Source organism: Pseudophryne corroboree, assembly GCF_028390025.1.
Source record: "Pseudophryne corroboree isolate aPseCor3 chromosome 3 unlocalized genomic scaffold, aPseCor3.hap2 SUPER_3_unloc_1, whole genome shotgun sequence".
Classification (NCBI taxonomy): domain Eukaryota; kingdom Metazoa; phylum Chordata; class Amphibia; order Anura; family Myobatrachidae; genus Pseudophryne; species Pseudophryne corroboree.
The window spans coordinates 7,521,059-7,542,671 of NW_026967493.1; the positions used below are offsets into that span (position 1 = coordinate 7,521,059).

At 46.9% G+C, this 21,613-nt stretch overlaps 1 protein-coding gene across 1 annotated transcript in view; it reads left to right on the forward strand.

Annotated features, from left to right (window-relative positions):
• The window catches only part of LOC134983104 (oocyte zinc finger protein XlCOF7.1-like), a 163,768-nt gene extending 145,550 nt beyond the window's left edge, over positions 1 to 18,218 (forward strand). Inside the window, exons 17-18 of the mRNA XM_063948805.1 lie at positions 8,068 to 8,179; positions 16,079 to 18,218. Coding sequence (XP_063804875.1) covers positions 8,068 to 8,179; positions 16,079 to 17,160 — 1,194 coding nt within the window. The 3' untranslated portion in view covers positions 17,161 to 18,218. The remainder of the gene's footprint in view (positions 1 to 8,067; positions 8,180 to 16,078) is intronic.
• The last annotated feature ends 3,395 nt before the right edge of the window (positions 18,219 to 21,613 follow it).

Genomic DNA, 21,613 nt, shown 5'->3' on the forward strand with positions numbered 1-21,613 from the left:
GGGCAGAGAATCATGTGATAGCACTGTCAGCAGTGTTCATCCCGGGAGTGGACAACTGGGAAGCAGACTTCCTCAGCAGACACGATCTTCACCCGGGAGAGTGGGGACTTCATCCAGAAGTCTTCCACATGCTGGTAACCCGTTGGGAAAGACCAATGGTGGACATGATGGCGTCTCGCCTCAACAAAAAACTGGACAGGTATTGCGCCAGGTCAAGAGATCCGCAGGCAATAGCTGTGGACGCGCTGGTAACGCCTTGGGTGTACCAGTCGGTGTATGTGTTTCCTCCTCTGCCTCTCATACCAAAAGTATTGAGAATTATACGGCAAAGAGGCGTAAGAACGATACTAGTGGTTCCGGATTGGCCAAGGAGGACTTGGTACCCGGAACTTCAAGAGATGATCACGGAAGATCCGTGGCCTCTACCTCTAAGGAGGGACTTGCTTCAGCAGGGTCCCTGTCTGTTTCAAGACTTACCGCGGCTGCGTTTGACGGCATGGCGGTTGAACGCCGGATCCTAAAGGAAAGAGGCATGCCGGAAGAAGTCATTCCTACTTTGATTAAAGCAAGGAAGGAAGTAACCGTGCAACATTATCACCGAATTTGGCGAAAATATGTTGCGTGGTGCGAAGATCGGAGTGCTCCGACGGAGGAATTTCAACTGGGTCGATTCCTACATTTCCTGCAATCAGGATTGTCAATGGGTCTCAAATTGGGATCTATTAAGGTTCAAATTTCGGCCCTGTCGATTTTCTTTCAAAAAGAATTGGCTTCAGTCCCTGAAGTCCAGACCTTTGTTAAGGGAGTGCTGCATATACAGCCTCCTGTGGTGCCTCCAGTGGCACCGTGGGATCTAAATGTGGTTTTGGACTTCCTAAAATCTCATTGGTTTGAACCACTAAAAAAGGTGGATTTGAAATATCTCACATGGAAAGTGACCATGCTTCTAGCCCTGGCTTCTGCCAGGAGAGTGTCAGAATTGGCAGCTTTATCTTACAAAAGCCCATATCTGATTTTCCATTCGGACAGGGCAGAACTGCGGACTCGTCCGCATTTTCTCCCTAAGGTGGTGTCAGCATTTCATCTGAACCAGCCTATTGTAGTGCCTGCGGCTACAAGTGACTTGGAGGACTCCAAGTTACTGGACGTTGTCAGAGCATTAAAAATATATATTGCAAGGACAGCTGGAGTCAGAAAATCTGACTCGTTGTTTATATTGTATGCACCCAACAAGATGGGTGCTCCTGCGTCTAAGCAGACGATTGCTCGTTGGATCTGTAGCACAATCCAACTTGCACATTCTGTGGCAGGCTTGCCACAGCCTAAATCTGTAAAGGCCCACTCCACAAGGAAGGTGGGCTCATCTTGGGCGGCTGCCCGAGGGGTCTCGGCATTACAACTTTGCCGAGCAGCTACGTGGTCAGGGGAGAACACGTTTGTAAAATTTTACAAATTTGATACTCTGGCTAAGGAGGACCTGGAGTTCTCTCATTCGGTGCTGCAGAGTCATCCGCACTCTCCCGCCCGTTTGGGAGCTTTGGTATAATCCCCATGGTCCTTTCAGGAACCCCAGCATCCACTAGGACGATAGAGAAAATAAGATTTTACTTACCGATAAATCTATTTCTCGGAGTCCGTAGTGGATGCTGGGCGCCCATCCCAAGTGCGGATTATCTGCATAAATTGTACATAGTTATTGTTAACTAATTCGGGTTATTGTTGAAGGAAGCCATCTTTCAGAGGCTCCGCTGTTATCATACTGTTAACTGGGTTTAGATCACAAGTTGTACGGTGTGATTGGTGTGGCTGGTATGAGTCTTACCCGGGATTCAAAATCCTCCCTTATTGTGTACGCTCGTCCGGGCACAGTACCTAACTGGAGTCTGGAGGAGGGTCATAGGGGGAGGAGCCAGTGCACACCACCTGATCGGAAAAGCTTTACTTTTTGTGCCCTGTCTCCTGCGGAGCCGCTATTCCCCATGGTCCTTTCAGGAACCCCAGCATCCACTACGGACTCCGAGAAATAGATTTATCGGTAAGTAAAATCTTATTTTATGTTTGGGGAGAAAAAGCAGCCAGTGTTTTGTTCCCCCCATCAGATGAGTTGAATGATGTGTGTGAAGAAGCGGGGGTTTCCCCCGATAAGAAACTGGTAATTGCTAAAAGGTTACTGATGGCGTACCCTTTCCCGCCAGAGGATAGGTCACGTTGGGAGTGTCAAAATATATAAACCTACATTGCCTTGTTTTATCCCTGTGCGTGTGCTCGCTGCACATGCACAAGCTCTCCCATGCGTACGCATATTCGCAGTCGCGTGCACGCTCAGGCGCACGGTATGTGCATTTACGGTAGAGTTTGTGTGCGTCTAGCATGCGACTCGATCTCTACATATTTAATCAAAATAATGTATTTTAGAAGTTAATATTCCCCTGAGTTCAGCAGGTATCAGTGGGTCTAAGATGGCTCTTAGACCTGAGAGATTCCCCTTTGCATGCTGGGAAAGCTTAGACAAAGATTTCAGGGTAGTATTTGGTGTCCAGCTGTGGGGTATTGTAGAGGTGTTAGGCTTATGGTAGTTGGGAGGGCTTCACATGGTCTTATGCATAGTTAAGCACAGAAATAGTAATTGAAGATTAATTGTATTCCGAATAAATTACACCTAAGACCAGTCAGTTTCTTTCCCGCAGACGGAATACAATAGCCTTTAATTACACTAAGCTTTGAGATTCTATGAAGAGGGCTGACACCTTTGTTTACGAATGGGTCTAGGTTTCTCTCCAGAAGAATGATTGCTGAGATGTCATTGTCTCAACTGAAAGTGGACAGTGAGAAAACAAAACAAAACCCAGAGACAGGGTTTGTTTTGTATTCCCCAAACAATAGCTTCCCCCAAGACAGGAATTTGAAATAATGACAAGTCTTAGCCATCACCCAACTCCTTGAACTAACCAATGGAAAGAGGACACATAGTATCTATTGAAGTATGTCTTGAGCTAGTACATAAATATCGTTTAAAATAGGCTTGGGGACACAACACTCTACTCTCCTCAACGGTTCTCATCACTGATAATCGGGAGCTGGATATCCAGGAAGGCGCTTGCGACTGTTTTCCCTCGTTTGTAAGTTCTCTGCAGCCATTTTGTCTCTTTCGTTGTAAGCCATTCTTCTCTCCTTCCCCTTAAATGTTATTGTGCCACTATTGTATATTAACGTGTAGTAATTCTGTTAGGTATTGATGTTAGCACTGTAGTGTATAAACTGTATTGTGTATTCTTTTTTTTCAATTGAACGTTCATTCTCTCCCTTAAAGGTGTTAGAACCTTAGGCAGGCATTTGAGTGTTTATTATATTGCTAAGGGTTCTCTGAGCGTCTCAGTCGCTCATACAGCTTTTAAACTAACAAGGTTACACTGCATTGCATCTACACATTATCACTGCACAAAGGTTTACAGTATAAGTACATTCGTTAAGGTATCGTTATTAAGGTTTAATTCTGTGAGCGTCCGTGCCGCTTGTGTTCGTTTCCTGTTCACAAGCGTCCGTTACGCTATTAGCATAACATTACGGTGATCGGCCGCCTATGGTGTGCTTGATACCAACAGCGTATTCTCGCGAGCGTTTGTGTCGCTCGAGCGGCTCGCTCCCGATACAGCGTCCGCTACGCTAATGGTGTACCCTTACGGTACCTCGTGCGCCAATTGTGTACTGTATCTCTTAACCTTTTATAGTGTTTAATATAGGATATATATTAGGCTTTGTCAGGCGATATCCCCTAGGGTGGATAAGGCGCTCACACGTTTGTTAAAAAAGGTGGCACTGCCGTCTCAGGATACGGCCACCTTGAATGAGCCTGCTGATCGAAAGCAGGAGGCTATCCTGAAGTCTGTATATACACACTCAGGTACTATACTGAGACCTGCAATTGCCTCAGCATGGATGTGCAGTGCTGCTGCAGCGTGGTCTGATACCCTGTCAGATAATATTGACCCTCGACAGGGATATTATTTTGCTAACTATAGAGCATATTAAAGACGTCGTCTTATATATGAGGGATGCACAGAGGGATATTTGCCGGCTGTCATCCAGAATTAATGCAAGGTCCATTTCTGCCAGGGACCCGGCAGGGGACAGGTGATGCTGATTCTAAAAGGCACATGGAGATTCTGCCTTATAAGGGTGAGGAATTGTTTGGGGATGGTCTCTCGGACCTTTTTTTACCTCAGGTTCCCTCACACCCTACGAAAGCACCGTATTATCAGGTACAGTCCTTTCGGCCTCAGAAAAGCAAGCGGGTCAAAGGCGCTTCCTTTCTGCACAGAGACAAGGGAAGAGGGAAAAAGCTGCACCAGACAGCCAGTTCCCAGGATCAGAAATCTTCCCCCACTTCCTCTAAGTCCACATGACGCTGGGGCTCCACAGGCGGAGCCAGGTGTGGTGGGGGCACGTTTACGGAACTTCAGCGACCGGTGGGCTCGCTCACAGGTGGATCCCTGGGTTCTGCAAGTAGTATCACAGGGATACAAGCTGGAGTTCGAGGCAACTCCCCCTCGCCGTGACCATCAAATCAGCCTTGCCTGCTGCCCTCGGAGAAAGGGAGGTAGTACTGGCGGCAATTCACAAGCTGTATCTTCAGCAGGTGATAATCAAGGTACCCCTCCTTCAACAGGGACGTGGTTACTATGCCACAATGTTTGTGGTACCGAAACCAGACGGTTCGGTGAGACCCATTCTAAAATTAAAATCCTTGAACATGGATATAAAAGTTCAGGTTCAAGATGGAATCGCTCAGAGCGATTGTTACAGGCCTGGAAGAGGGGGATTTTATGATGTCCGGGGACATCAAGGATGCCTACCTGCATGTCCCCATTTATCCACCCCACCAGGAGTACCTCAGGTTTGTGATACAGGACTGTCATTACCAAATCCAGACGTTGCCGTTTGGTATGTCCACGGCGCCGCGGGTATTTACCAAAGTAATGACCGAAATGATAATGCTCCTCCGAAAGAAGGGAGTCATGATTATTCTGTACTTGGACGATCTCCTTATAAAGGCAAGGTCCAAAGAGCAGTTGCTAGTCAGCGTAGCACTATCTCAGGAAGTGCTGCATCAGCAGGGCTGGATTCTGAATATCCCAAGGTCGCAGCTGATTCCTGTGACGCGTCTGCTGTTCTTGGGCGTGATTCTGTACACAGAACAGACTATTTCTCCTGGAGGAGAAGGCCCAGGAATTATCATCTCTGGTCAGGGACCTCCTGAAACCAAAGCAAGGGTCGGTGCATCACTGCACGCGAGTCCTGGAAAAGATGGTAGCTTCTTACAAAGCAATTTCCTTCGGCAGATTCCATGCAAGGATCTTCCGGTGGGATCTGTTGGACAAGTGGTCCGGATCGCATCTCCAGATGCATGGGTTAATCACCCTGTCCCCGAGGGCCAGGGTGTCTCTGCTGTGGTGGATGCAGAGTGCTCCTCTGCTCGAAGGCCGCAGATTCGGCATACAGGACTGAGTCCTGGGGACCACGGATACAAGCCTCCGAGGTTGGGGGGCCGTCACCCAGGGAAGAAACTTCCGAGGAAACTTCCCTACACATAAATATTCTGGAACTAAGGCCGTTTACAATGCCCTGAGTCAAGCGGAACCCCTGCTTCAAAACTAATCGGTTCTGATTCAGTCAGACAACATCACAGTGGTCGCCCATGTAAACCGCCAGGGCGGCACAAGAAGCAGGGTGGCAATGGCAAAAGCCACAAGGATTCTTCGATGGGCGGAGAATCAAGTGATAGCACTGTCAGCAGTGTTCATTCCGAGGGTGGACAACTGGAAAGCAGACTTCCTCAGCAAGCACGACCTCCTCCCGGGAGAGTGGGGACTTCATCCAGAAGTCTTCCAGCTGATTGTGAACCGTTGGGAACGGCCACAGGTGGACATGATGGCGTCCCGCCTCAACAAAAAGCTTAAATATTGCGCCAGGTCAAGGGACCCTCAGGCGATAGCTGTGGACGCTCTAGTGACACCGTGGGTGTACCAGTTGGTTTATGTGTTCCTTCCTCTTCCTCTCATACCCAAGGTACTGAGGATGATAAGTAGGGGAGGAGTAAGAACTATACTCATTGTTCCGGATTGGCCAAGAAGAGCTTGGTACCCAGAACTTCAAGAAATGATCTCAGAGGACCCATGGCCTCTGCCGCTCAGACAGGACCTGCTACTGCAGGGGCCCTGTCTGTTCCAAGACTTACCGCGGCTGCGTTTGACGGCATGGCGGTTGAACACCGGATCCTAAAGGAAAAGGGCATTCCGGAGGAAGTCATTCCTACGCTGATCAAGCCAGGAAGGATCTGACCGCAAAACATTATCACCGCATATGGTGAAAATATGTTGCTTGGTGTGAGGCCAGGAAGGCCCCAACGGAGGAATTTCAGCTGGGTTGATTCCTGCACTTCCTACAGTCAGGGTTGACTATGGGCCTCAAATTGGGTTCCATTAAGGTCCAGATTTCGGCTCTGTCGATTTTCTCCCAAAAAGAACTGGCTTCATTGCCTGAAGTTCAGACTTTTTTGTTAAAGGAGTGCTACATATTCAGCCTCCTTTTGTGCCTCCTGTGGCACCTTGGGATCTCAACGTGGTGTTGGATTTCCTAAAGTCGCATTGGTTTGAGCTACTTAAAACCGTGGAGCTAAAGTATCTCACGTGGAAAGTGGTCATGCTGTTGGCCTTGGTATCAGCTTTTCATTTGAACCAACCTATTGTGGTGCCTGTGGCTACTAGGGACTTTGAGGATTTCAATTTGCTGGACGTAGTCAGGGCCCTAAACATTTATGTTTCCAGGACGGCTAGTGTCAGAAAAACTGACTCGCTATTTATCCTGTATGCACCCAACAAGCTGGGTGCTCCTGCTTCAAAGCAGACTATTGCTTGCTGGATCTGTAGCACGATTCAGCTTGCACATTCTGCGGCCGGACTGCCGCATCCTAAATCAGTGAAAGCCCATTCCACGAGGAAGGTGGGCTCTTCTTGGGCGGCTGCCCGAGGGGTCTCGGCTTTACAACTTTGCCGAGCAGCTACTTGGTCGGGGTCAAACACATTTGCAAAATTCTACAAATTTGATACCCTGGCTGAGGAGGACCTGGATTTCGCTCATTCGGTGCTGCAGAGTCATCCGCACTCTCCCGCCCGTTTGGGAGCTTTGGTATAATCTCCATGGTCCTTACGGATTCCCCAGCATCCACTACGGACTACGAGAAAAAGATTTACCGGTGAGTAAAATCTTATTTTCTCAAGGTGAGCTACAGGAAGATCTTCCTGGTCCGCAGGATCCACGGAATGCTTACTGTCTTCCTGTATATACAGTATCACATGATATTTTATTTTTCTGTTGCATGCACCAATTTGCCATTGCCACTGAAAAAGTGAGTTGTTTCCTCCATCTCTACACATTTGTGCTCACTGGGGTTCATTGTTACATTAATCACTAGTTATTATCTTTTTCCTTTCTTCCTCCCATAGTATTTATGATATGACTGTGAGGATCTATAGTTCTTATTGTATAAAGCAGAATATGCATTATTGTATGTGTGTGTGTGTGTGTGTGTGTGTGTGTGTGTGTGTGTATATATATATATATATATATATATATATATATATATATCTCTTATAAAATGTAACCATGTGTTTCCACTGACCCCGTGACTGCACTGCCAAATGACCTTAATATCATCTGATACTAGTACTCGAAGATCATGTCCCACAGTTCTGCCTCTGTATGTGCGTCCCATATGTATTATTTTACATGTTGATGTGTTCACTTTAAGCACTTTATTGCATTCCTCTGTTTTCTCTAATTCACTATACACTGAATTGCACATTTATACCAATTTCAGTCTGACTCTGGCCTGTCTGTTCCTAAAGTGCAGTATGGTCACTATAATGTATAATACTGGGTACTTACCTCATAACCTCAAGGTATCAGAGAGACTCCCCAATATAACATCTGTACAGGAGCTGTGTGGTCTGATAGTATTATACACTGAAATTATTCTGTGTGATCTGTAACTCTAATTTACAATTTTAGGGGAAAGATCTAATTATTATTAAAGCAGAAGATATAAAAGAGGAAGAAGAGACGTATGTGATGGGTGATCAGCCGTGTAAGGAGGAAGAAATCCCTACAGGTATCAGCACAGGTGAGTAATAATCACTAAGTACAGAGTCACATGTTCTCCTTGTTCTGTCACTACAACAATCTCTTATCCTACACCCTCCTCTGTCACTACAGATTAATTATGGAAATGTATCTGCCCAATGCGGGAGTCAGGAGACCTCAGCCCCTATTATACTCCTGCTCTCCCCCCTCACATAATGTCACTGTGTGTTACCAGCCCAGAGATCTAACCTGTCTCCTCCCCAATCTCTCTGGTGTATCTCATACATCCGGATCCATCAGCCCCTATTATACTCCTGCTCTCCCCCTCACATCATGTCACTGTGTGTTACCAGCCCAGAGATCTGACCAGTCTCCTCCTCACACTCTCTGGTGTATCTCATACATCAGGAGCCATCAGCCCCTATTATACTGCTGCTCTCCCTCTCACATCATATCACTGTGTGTTACCAGCCCAGAGATCTGACCAGTCTCCTCCCATACTCTCTGGTGTATCTCATACATCAGGAGCCATCAGCCCCTATTATTCTCCTGCTCTCCCTCTCACATCATGTCACTGTGTGTTACCAGCCCAGAGATCTGACCAGTCTCCTCCCCACACTCTCTGGTGTATCTCATACATCAGGAGCCATCAGCCTCTATTATACTACTAGCACAGGTGATATTATCCGTCACCCTTTAGAGCAGAGTACATTACAAGCTGTTCGTGCTACTTAGTACTCAAATAGAAAATACTGTACAGAGTACTTTCTATTTGAGTACTAAATAGCACGAGCACCTTGTAACGTACTCTGCTCTAAAGGCTACAGAGGCAAGTTTTATCTTTATAAGTATAATGGGGAGAGATAAAAGCTCCTCCCTAAGTTCCTGGATGCCAAAACACAGTGCTTAGCGTCTCAGTACAGTATTTTCTATCTAGCCAGAATCCCTGCACCCCGTGCAAGCTGGTCGGACAATTTGAGGGGACCCAACATACGGATGCTTGCCATTTCCCTTTGCGGTGTCACATAAACTAGTGGCCAAGAGTCTTCTCTTTTGTATGGTACTTGAGTTGAGTCTCTGTGACACCCAGAACCGGAGATATCGGGGGGGCAAAAGGGGACCTATTTTCCCATAGACTATAATGGGCCCGTTAATTCAGACCCACCATGGGTTCCGACGCTTGCTGTTAGCCTTGTGGGGGTCATAGAAACTTGGGGTCAGTATTCTCTGGTAGCTAATCGTTTCCCCTTCCATACCAACCCGATTCTGAGCTGTTTGGACTTTCAGAAACGCCAGAGTGAATGTACATTAAACAGTACAGTACTGTGCTACGGATTTGCGTATCAGACGCCACAACAGTTAGTTATGGAAACAGGTCTTTCTCTTATGTCCTAGAGGATGCTGGGGACTCCGTAAGGACCATGGGTATAGACGGGCTCCGCAGAAGACATGGGCACTAAAAAGAACTTTAGATATGGGTGTGCACTGGCTCCTCCCTCTATGCCCCTCCTCCAGACCTCAGTTAGAACACTGTACCCAGAGGAGACTGGGTGCTTTACAGGGAGCTCTCCTGAGTTTCTCTGAAAGAAAGAATTTGTTAGGTTTTTTATTTTCAGGGAGCACTGCTGGCAACAGGCTCCCTGCATCGTGGGACTGAGGAGAGAGAAGCAGACCTACTTAAATGCTAGGCTCTGCTTCTTAGGCTACTGGACACCATTAGCTCCAGAGGGAGTCGGAACGCAGGTCTCCTCTCGCAGTTCGTCCCGGTGCCGCGCCGTCCTCCTCACAGAGCCTGAAGATAGAAGCCGGGTGAGTATGAGAAGATAGAAGACTTCAGAGGCGGCAGAAGACTTCAAATCTTCTCTGAGGTAACGCGCAGCGGTAACGATGCGCGCCATTGCTCCCATACACAACACACATGGCAGGCACTGATGGGCGCAGGGGGGCGCCCTGGGCAGCAATTTTAAACCTCTAGGACTGGCACAAATATATATATAGGCTCTGCGGGCTGTATATAGGAAACCTCTGCCAGTTTTTAAAGAAATCGAGCGGGACCGAAGCCTGCCACTGAGGGGGCGGAGCTTGATCCCTCAGCACTCACCAGCGCCATTTTCTCCACAGCACGCCGCTGAGAAGCTGGCTTCCCGGACTCTCCCCTGCTGAACACGGTGACAGAGGGTTTTAAAGAAGGGGGGGGGGGCACATAATTTGGCGCAGTGAATATATATATATATATATATATATATATATATAATAAAAGCACTATATCTATCTGGGAATTTTTTCCAGGGTCATTGGCGCTGGGTGTGTGCTGGCATACTCTCTCTCTGTCTCTCCAAAAGGGCCTTGTTGGGGACCGGTCTCCAGATTAGAGATTTACCTGAGTGTGTGGGGTGTCGGTACGCGTGTGTCGGCATGTCTGAAGCGGAAGGCTCTTCTAGGGAGGAGGTGGAGCAAAGGAGTGTGGTGTCTCCGTCGGCAACGCCAACACCTGACTGGTTGGATATGTGGAATGTTTTAAATGCAAATGTGAATTTATTACACAAAAGGTTGGACAAAGCAGAGTCCAGGGAATGTACAGGGAGTCAAGCCCTGCCTTTCACTATGTCGCAGGGACCTTCTGGGTCTCAAAAGCGGCCACTATTCCAAGTAGTAGACACTGATACCGACACGGATTCTGACTCCAGTGTCGACTACGATGATGCGAAGTTGCAGCCAAAATTGGCTAAAAGTATTTATTATATGATCATTGCAATAAAAGATGTGTTGCATATCACAGATGACCCCTCGGTTACGGACACGAGGGTGCGCATGTATAAGGAAAAGAAACCGGAGATTACTTTTCCCCCTTCACATGAGCTAAATGAGTTGTTTGAAAGTGCTTGGGAAACTCCAGACAAGAAACTGCAGATTCCCAAAAGGATTCTTATGGCGTATCCTTTCCCGACTAAGGATAGCATACGGTGGGAATCCTCCCCAAGGGTGGACAAAGCGTTGACACACTTATCCAAAAAGGTAGCGCTGCCATCTCAAGATACCGCAATCCTCAAAGTTCCTGCTGATCGCAGGCAGGAGACTACCTTGAAGTCAATTTACACACATACTGGTACATTACTCAGACCGGCGATATTGATACGCTGGATAAGGAAACCATTTTATTGACCTTGGGTCATATTAAGGATGCGGTCCTTTATATGAGGGATGCTCAGAGAGACGTGAGCCTACTGGGTTCCAGAGCCAACGCTATGGCGATTTCTGCTAGGCGAGCCCTATGGACCCGACAATGGACGGGTGATGCCGACTCGAAGAAGCATATGGAGGTTTTGCCTTACAAGGGTGAGGAATTGTTTGGGGAAGGTCTCACGGACCTGGTCTCCACAGCTACTGCAGGTAAATCAACTTTTTTGCCTTATGTTTCCTCACAGCCTAAGAAAACACCACATTATCAGATGCAGTCCTTTCAGTCACATAAATCCAAGAGAGTACGGGGATCTTCCTTTCTTGCCAGAGGTAAGGGCAAGGGGAAAAAGCTGCCAACTACAGCTAGTTCCCAGGAGCAGAAGTCCTCCCCGGATTCTACAAAATCCACCGCATGACGCTGGGGCTCCGCTGAGGGAGTCCGCCCTAGTGGGGGCACGTCTTCGACTTTTCAGCCATGCCTGGGTTCAATCACAGGTAGATCCCTGGGCAATAGACATTGTTTCCCAGGGTTACAGGCTGGAATTCGAAGAGGTGCCTCCTCGCCGGTTTTTCAAATCGGCCCTACCGGCTTCTTCCTCAGAGAGTGAGGTAGTTTTACATGCGATTCAAAAATTGTGTCTTCAACAAGTGGTGGTCGAAGTTCCCCTGCTTCAGCAGGGGATGGGGTATTACTCAACCCTATTTGTGGTCCCGAAACCTGACGGTTCGGTCAGACCCATTCTGAATTTAAAATCCTTAAACCTATACTTAAAGAGGCTCAAGTTCAAGATGGAATCGCTCAGAGCGGTCATCGCCAGCCTGGAGGGGGGAATTATATGGTGTCCCTCGACATAAAGGATGCATACCTTCATGTCCCCATATATCCTCCTCATCAGGCGTTCCTGAGATTTGCTGTACAGGATTGTCATTACCAATTTCAGACGTTGCCGTTTGGGCTTTCGACGGCCCCGAGGGTTTTCACCAAGGTAATGGCGAAAATTATGGTGCAGGCAGGGAGTCACAATTATCCCGTACTTGGACGATCTCCTAATAAAAGCGAGATCAAGAGAGCAGTTGCTGAACAGCGTATCACTCTCCCTGAGAGTGTTGCAGCAGCACGGCTGGATTCTCAATCTACCCAAGTCACAGTTGGTTCCAACGAACCGATTGCATTTCTTAGGCATGATTCTGGATACAGAACAGAATAGGGTTTTTTTCCCAATGGAAAAGGCCCAGGAACTCCAGAACTTGGTCAGGGACCTGTTGAAGCCGAAAAGGGTGTCGGTGCATCAATGCACTCGAGTTCTGGGAAAGATGGTGGCGTCTTACGAGGCCATTCCATTCGGCAGGTTCCATGCGAGGACCTTTTAGTGGGACCTTCTGGACAAGTGGTCCGGGTCACATCTACATATACATCAGATGATCAGCCTGTCCCCAAGGGCCAGGGTGTCTCTCCTGTGGTGGCTGCAGAGTGCTCACCTTCTAGAGGGTCGCAGGTTCGGCATTAAAGACTGGGTTCTGGTAACCACGGACTCGAGCCTCCAAGGATGGGGAGCAGTCACACAGGGAAGAAAATTCCAAGGTCTGTGGTCAAGCCAGGAGGCTTGTCTACACATCAACGTACTGGAATTAAGGGCCATATACAACGGCCTTCATCAAGCGGAGAATTTGCTTCGCGACCTACCGGTTCTGATTCAGTCAGACAACATCACCGCAGTGGCTCATGTAAACCGCCAAGGCGGAACAAAGAGCAGAATGGCAATGACAGAAGCCACCAGGATTCTTCGCTGGGCGGAAAATCATGTAAGCGCTCTGACAGCAGTCTTCATTCTGGCAGTGGACAACTGGGAAGCAGACTTCCTCAGCAGTCACGATCTACATCCCGGAGAGTGGGGACTTCATCTGGAAGTCTTTGCAGAGATTACAAGTCAGTGGGGGCTGCCTCAAGATATTGTGCCAGATCAAGGGACCCTCAGGCGATAGCAGTGGACGCCTTGGTCACACCGTGGGTGTTCCAGTCGGTCTATGTGTTTCCTCTTCTTCCTCTCATCTCAAAGATATTGAGAATCATAAGACGAAGGGGAGTACAGACAATTCTCATTGTTCCATATTGGCCTCGAAGGGCCTGGTATCCGGATCTGCAGGAAATGCTCACAGAAGATCCGTGGCCTCTTCCTCTCAGAGAGGACCTGTTGCAACAGGGGTCCTGTCTATTCCAAGACTTACCGCGGCTGCGTTTGACGGCTTGGCGGTTGAACGCCGGATCCTAGCTGAAAAGGGCATTCCGGATGAGGTCATTCCTACTCTGATAAAGGCTAGGAAGGAGGTGACGGCGAAACCTTATCACCGTATTTGGAGGAAGTATGTGTCTTGGTGTGAGTCCAGGAATGCTCCTCCTGAAGAATTCCATCTGGGCCGTTTTTTTCACTTCCTCCAGACTGAAGTGAATTTGGGCCTAAAATTAGGCTCCATTAAAGTTCAGATTTTGGCCCTATCCACTTTCTTTCAGAAGGAATTGGCTTCTTTCCCAGAAGTCCAGACTTTTGTGAAGGGAGTGCTGCATATCCAGCCTCCTTTTGTGCCTCCAGTGGCACCATGGGACCTTAACGTGGTGTTAAGGTTCCTTAAGTCTCACTGGTTTGAGCCGCTTCAAAAGGTGGAATTAAAGTATCTCACTTGGAAGGTGGTCATGTTGTTGGCCTTGGCATCTGCTAGGAGAGTATCTGAGTTAGCGGCTTTGTCTCACAAAAGCCCCTATCTGATCTTCCATGTGGACAGAGCTGAGTTGAGGACTCATCCTCAATTTTTGCCTAAGGTGGTTTCCTCTTTTCATATGAACCAACCTATTGTGGTGCCTGTGGCTACGCGGGACTTGGAGGATTCCGAGTCCCTTGATGTGGTCAGGGCATTGAAAATGTATGTAGCCAGAACTGCTCGGGTTAGGAAAACTGAGGCACTGTTTGTCCTCTATGCAGCCAACAAGGTTGGCGCTCCTGCTTCTAAGCAGACTATTGCTCGCTGGATCTGTAACACAATTCAGCAGGCTCATTCTACGGCTGGATTGCCGTTGCCAAATTCGGTAAAGGCCCATTCCACTAGGAAGGTGGGCTCTTCTTGCGTGGCTGCCCGAGGTGTCTCGGCATTACAGCTTTGCCAAGCGGCGACTTGGTCGGGTTCAAACATCTTTGCAAAGTTTTACAAGTTTGATACCCTGGCTGATGAGGACCTCATGTTTGCTCAATCGGTGCTGCAGAGTCATCCGCACTCTCCCGCCCGTTTTGGAGCTTTGGTATAATCCCCATGGTCCTTAAGGAGTCCCCAGCATCCTCTAGGACGTAAGAGAAAATAAGATTTTAAACCTACCGGTAAATCTTTTTCTCGTAGTCCGTAGAGGATGCTGGGCGCCCGTCCCAGTGCGGACAAAATTCTGCAAGACTTGTATATAGTTATTGCTTACATAAAGGTTATGTTACGGTTTTGATCAGTCTCGGGCTGATGCTGTTTTGTTTCATACTGTTAACTGGGTCGTATATTCCATGTTATACGGAGTGGATGGTGTGGGCTGGTATGAATCTTGCCCTTAGATTAACAAAATCCTTTCCTTGTACTGTCCGTCTCCTCTGGGCACAGTTTTCTGAGGTCTGGAGGAGGGGCATAGAGGGAGGAGCCAGTGCACACCCAAAACTAAAGTTCTTTTTAGTGCCCATGTCTTCTGCGGAGCCCGTCTATCCCCATGATCCTTACGGAGTCCCCAGCATCCTCTACGGACTAGGAGAAAAAGATTTTCCGGTAGGTTTAAAATCTTATTTTTCCTGTATGCATAATTCTGTTGAATGAAAGGTTCTTAAATATACAGTATGAATGTTATTAAAAAAAAAAAAAAAATCAGAAAGTGTCAAGAAGAAAAAACCCAAAACAAAACACAGAGGCATTTGCAGTTTGGGGATCGAACCCGGGACTCTGAGCATGGGGTGATGGGACACTTCACCGCTTGGCCACGCCGCCTGGTGATAGAGACACAAGCTCATGTGTAAATTTAAGCAGTAATCCCTTCCCATGGGTTTTTCTGTATTGGCTACGAGACTTGGACACTCAAATACAGTACTGTATGCCTAAAGTCAATGGACCTTTGCTTTAACACGTTCGTTTGCATCTGTATACACTATTTGTATTTATTGGTTAGTCTACGGGACTTGGACACTCGCATAACCCGTCTGTGAACCATTGCTTTAACACACTCGCTTGCGTCTGTATACACTAATTTTATTGATTGATTTATTGGTTTCTTTTTTTATTTTTATTTGCTCTCTCCATCTGACCATTGGTCTGTGTGTACAGTTTACAGTAACATTATAGTCGTGACTGACCATTTGCCAGAGCTTGTAAATCAATCCGCTGTTGTTCGCTCTACAGTACTGGATTAGTGGAATATTAGCCACCCAGTGGTGAAGATGTGTATTGCATGCTGCGTATGTAGTCATGCCTCAACACGCCTGTCCGTGCCACAACTGAACAACCTGAGCTATCGCTTAGGCGTGACTAATCCTCCATTTAGGCGGCGAAACAGCAATGACGAGGGAGGCTCCATCTGTATTTACTGTATTCCTACATTTACAGTCGTAATAAAGGGTAGTGTACTTTGCATGTGTAACAGCTGGACATCACACACTCACTTACCGTAGGGTCAATTTAGGGCATTGTGGTCTGCCCCCAATATAAGAGAATACCTATTTCCATAATTTTTTTTTTCTTTTTCCAGCAGACAGCCACAATGGTCAGAAGACCTCAGAGGAACATCTCAGTACATATCCAGATTTTAAAATACAAGATGACATCACAGGACAATCTCCAAGAGAAAATCCTATTACCCTAAATGCGTTTATAGCACGTGACGGTGTACATGTATCTCCTGATCCCACTAATTATGGGGAATGGTCTCCAGATAACTGTAACAATGTTCCACATGGTGCAGCTCCTACAGGTGATAACAAGTTTCCCTGTCCTGAATGTGGTAAATGCTATAGATATAAGTCATACCTTGTCAGACATCAAATAAGTCACACAGGGGAGAAGCCATTTTCCTGTACTGACTGTGGCAGGTCATTTTTATTTCAGTCAGGCCTTGTCACACATCAGAGAAATCACACAGGGGAGAAGCCATTTTCCTGTTCTGACTGTGGCAGGTGTTTTGCACGGAAATCATCCCTCGTCGCACATCAAAAAAGTCACACAGGTGTGAAGCTATTTCCATGCCCTAAGTGTGGGAAATGTTTTGTACAGAAATCAGAACTGGCCGAACACCACCGAACTCACACAGGTGAGAGGCTGGTGTCATGCTCTGAGTGTGGAAAATGTTTTACAAATCCATCGCATCTTATTATACACCAAAGAACTCACACAGGAGAAAAACCGTTCCCGTGCTCTGAGTGTGGGAAATGTTTCAGAGAGAAACAAAATCTTATTGGCCACCAGAGAATCCACACAGGAGAGAAGCCATTTACATGCTCTGAGTGCGGGAAATGTTTCAGAGTGAAACCCAGTCTTATTGGCCACCAGAGAACCCACACAGGTGACAGGCCATTTATATGCTCTGAGTGTGGGAAATGTTTCGCAGTGAAACAAAGACTTTTTTACCACCAGAGAATCCACACAGGTGAGAAGCCATATAAATGCTCTGAGTGCGGGAAATGCTTTACACATAAATTCAGTCTTACTGACCACCAGAGACTCCACACAGGTGAGAAGCCATTTACATGCTCTGAGTGTGGGAAATGTTTTACACATAATTCAAACTTTACTCGACATCAGAGAACTCACACAGGTGAGAAGCCATTCCAGTGAGCTGAACCAGAATTGCAGCAATATTTATGCTGGTATGCGCATGGTATAATGGGCGCTGATATGTCTGCAGAAGGCACAAATTTCTGATTGTGGGATCTGGACACATCCGGGCGTTCCTTGCTGCGTGTGGTCCAAATGCCATGAGATTTATGTTATGCAGGATGTGGGTTTAATGGGTGGAGATTACATAAGTACAGGGGCTTTCTCAGCTTAGCACTTGGCCCTGCAAAAGAGCGTGGTGTTCGTTAGAGATGGCCAAGGTCAGGCCTCTGGCCTATACTGTTATATAGCCCCTTGGGCCCTCCAGGTATATCCGGTATGGATTTAGAAAGGAAGAAGAGAGTCTGGGTGATTACAGTGTGTGTAAATATATATAACACCTTACAGAGGTGTCAGTATGGAATCTTATATTTGCCTTTCTTCCAATGGAAGTTCTAGTACGATCCTGGCCCGTGTCTTTCTCAGTTTAGCCTGGTCTTTGTTAAATATGGCAAAGGTCCAGCCTCTGGCCTATACTGTTATATAGCCTCCTGTACCTTCCAGGTATATACGATATGGATTTAGAAAGGAGGCGGGGGGTCTGGGTGATTACAGTGTGTGTAAATATATGTAACACCTTTTACATGTGTCAGTATGTAGTCTTATATTTGCCTCTCTTCCTATGGAAGTTCTAGTACGATCCTGGCCCGTGTCTTTCTCAGTTTAGCCTGGTCTTCGTTAAATATGGCAAAGGTCCAGCCTCTGGCCTATACTGTTATATAGCCTCCTGTACCTTCCAGGTATATACGATATGGATTTAGAAAGGAGGCGGGGGGTCTGGGTGATTACAGTGTGTGTAAATATATGTAACACCTTTTACATGTGTCAGTATGGAGTCTTATATTTGCCTCTCTTCCTATGGAAGTTCTAGTACGATCCTGGCCCGTGTCTTATAAATACCTCATATATTGTGTACCGTGACAGATGATGTAGGCTGATGACATAACAGTACAGTGTATATTTGAACAGGAAATGCAGTTATATTGTCAGTACATAAATATTGTAATAAAATATGATTACCGACCAGTTTGGCTTTTGTTTTTCTTAAGAGTATTTCAGCAACAATGCACACAGTAGCAATATAGGGGGTCATTCCGAGTTGGTCGCTCGCTAGCAGATTTTCGCTGCCGTGCAAATGCTAAGCCGCCGCCCTCTGGGAGTGTATATTAGCTTAGCAGTGTGAACGCTTCCATCGCAGAACGGCTACAAAAATAATTTGTGCAGTTTTAGAGCAGCTCAAAACCCACTCAGCGCTTGCGATCACTTCAGACCATTCAGTTCCGGATTTGACGTCACAAACACGCCCTGCGTTCGCCCAGCCACTCCTGCGTTTTTCCAAACACTCCCTGAAAACGGCCAGTTGCCACCCAGAAACGCCCACTTCATGTCAATCAATCTGCGGCAGCCAGTGCGACTGAAAAGCATCGCTAGACCCTGTGTGAAACTACATCGGCCGGTGTAATAGTACGTTGTGCGTGTGCATTAGTGCCGTTTTTTAACCTCATCGCTGCGCAGCGAATAAATGCAGCTAGCGATCAACTCGGAATGACACCCATAGTTAGGTACACTTTTCTAGCACTGGGTATAGACACCTTAGTTCCCAGAACGGGCAGAAATCTTTGTGGCATCGATACAACAATGTCTTGGAAACATTCCATAGAGATTCTATTCCATGGTGACATGATAGCATCACGTATTTACTGCAGATCTGTTGTTTACACATTCATGCGGCAAACCCTCATTCGACCACAAATTTGCACTTTAGGATTGTGAACCGGTGACTGTGGAGGCCATTGGAGCACACAGAACTCTGTCATATTGGTGGAAACGGCTTGAGATGACCTGTGGGTTACAACATGGTGTGGGATCTTGCTGGAGGTAGCTATTAGGGGATGGATAGACTGCGGCCATAAAGGCATGATCACAGCAACAATGCTGTGTTAGTCTGTGGCATTTAGATCATGCACAACGGGCATTACGGGGCCTAATGTGTGCCAAGAAAATGTAACTCCTCCAGCATGAGCCATTGACACAAGGCCGGGATGAATTTATGATGTTCACACCACATTCTGACCCTACCATGTGCATGTCCAGTGGTGAAAATCAAGGAGGCAACTGCAGTGTCTTGGGGGGTGGGTTAGGGCCCTGGGCAGCAGAAAAGCCTCAAAAGAAACTGGCAAGAGAGGACATAAGTGCCTAGGCACTGTCCTAACCCCCGCCAGTATAAATGTATTTATTTATTTATTAACTGTTTCTTATATAGCGCAGCAAATTCCGTTGCGCTTTACAATTTGAAATAACAATAACAAACTGGGTGATAACAGTCATAGAGGTAGGAAGGCCCTGCTCGCAAGCTTACAATCTATAGGGAAATAGGCATATGTACACAAGGAAAGGTGCTATATATTGCATAGAATGAGAAGACGTGAGGATATGTGTGGACTGTACAGAGTGGATGTAATTTGATAGGAAAGTTTATGAAAGTTATGTGGGCGGTTCAGGAATTTGATACGCTTGCCTAAAGAGGTGAGTTTTGAGGGAACGCTTGAAGGTTTGGAGAGTCTTACTGTGGGTGGTAGGGCATTCCACAGGGTAGGTGCAGCCCGATGAAAGTCCTGCAGTCGTGAGTGGGAGCGAGTAATGAGTGTAGATGAGAGACGCAGGTCTTACTGATAAGCTCCATATTTGCATTCAAGACATTCACCCAGTCAGGACTTTACTGTGAGTCTGTCCCCTATATGCCCGGTGTGTCTGTGGGTGTTTGGTACACGTGTGTTGGCATGTCTGAGGCTGAAGGCTCTTCCCAGGAGGAAGCTATATTGGGGACAAAGACGTATGAGGGAGTGACCGTGTCGACACCGCCGACTCCTGACTGGGTGAATGTGTGGAATGCAAATATGGAGCATATCAGTAAGAGATTAGAAATGTTACATACTGATTCCGACACGGACACGGATTCCAGTGTCGACTATAGTGATTCCAGTTTAGATCCAAAATTGGAAAAGAGCATTCAGTACATGATTAACATATTCAGTACATGAATAACATAACATTTTATTTCCCCCAGTTGCTACTCCCTGATACCGACACGGATACTGATTCCTGTGTCGACCAGATTGTTTCCTGATTAGATCCAATATTGTGCAGTACAATTAAGGACGTATTAACGTCACAGGGAACCCTGCTGTTCCTGACGGAGGGTCTATATACGTATGTGGATTAATATATGTTTATATGTATATAGTATGTATATGTATGTTTAGATATATACGGATAGCTAATCTCAGGTACTGAGCACTCTGTTTGAGAAAGAATCCTGGTGGCTTCCGATGGTTATCCGTTCCCGCCACGGACAGAATAAAGCGTGAGTCATGCCCTGCTCTGCATGGGACTATGTCACAAATCCAGTGGATCGTATACAGGAAGCTACGCTATATCCTAGCTATGTAACCACGGGTACCTTACTTAGACCTGCCATGGCAGGCGCATGGGTGAGTAGTAGTATTAACAAATTATAGGATACCTTGTCCGATATAGATACCCTGGAGGGAGATGAGATACTCTTTACGTTGGGTCATATCAAGGATGCTGCAGCATGCTTAAATGAGACTGCAGGGGAAATTGGACCCTTGGATTCACAGGCCATTTCTATAGCGGTCTCGGCTAGGCGGTCGTTGTGCATTCACCAGTGGAATGCTGATGCTGACTCCAAGAAGAAATGGAGCCTCTTCCCTATGAAGGAGAAGCCTTGTTTGGTGATGGCCTAGTTGATTTGATCTCAGCAACGGCCGCAGGTAAGTCAACCTTCTGGCCCTATGGTCAATCACAACGAATGAAGACGCATCATTTTCGGATGCCGTCATCTCGACCAAATAGATGCACAAGAAGTTAGATTTCCTTTTCTTTGCAGGTTTAGGAAAGGGAAGAGGGAAGAGGTCCGCAGTCTCTTCCAGATCACAGGTGCTAAAATCATCCTCTGCGTCCGCCGAATCCACCGCATGCCGCTGGGGCTCTCTTGCGGGAGGCCGCACCGGTGGGGGCACGTCTAAAAAAAAAAAAAAAAATCTCTTCGGTCAGTTCTGGACTCATTCGGAAAACTGGCAGTTTTAGAGACGTTTCCCCTCAACAATTTTTCAAATCGGCCTTACCAGTTCTCCTCCGAACAGGGAGGTAGTATGCGACGCAATACAAAAAATTGTGTCTGAATCATGTAATTTTCCTGGTTCCCCCGTCACAACAGGGTGAAGCCATTTAATCAAGCCTTTTTCGTGGTCCTGAGATCGGTCAGAGGCCAATACTAAACGGAAATCCCTCGATTTCTACCAAAAGAAACTCAAATTCAAGATGGAATCTCTCAGGACAGTGATTTCCAGTCTGGTGGAAAGAGGTTTCATTGTTTCGGTAGACATAAAGG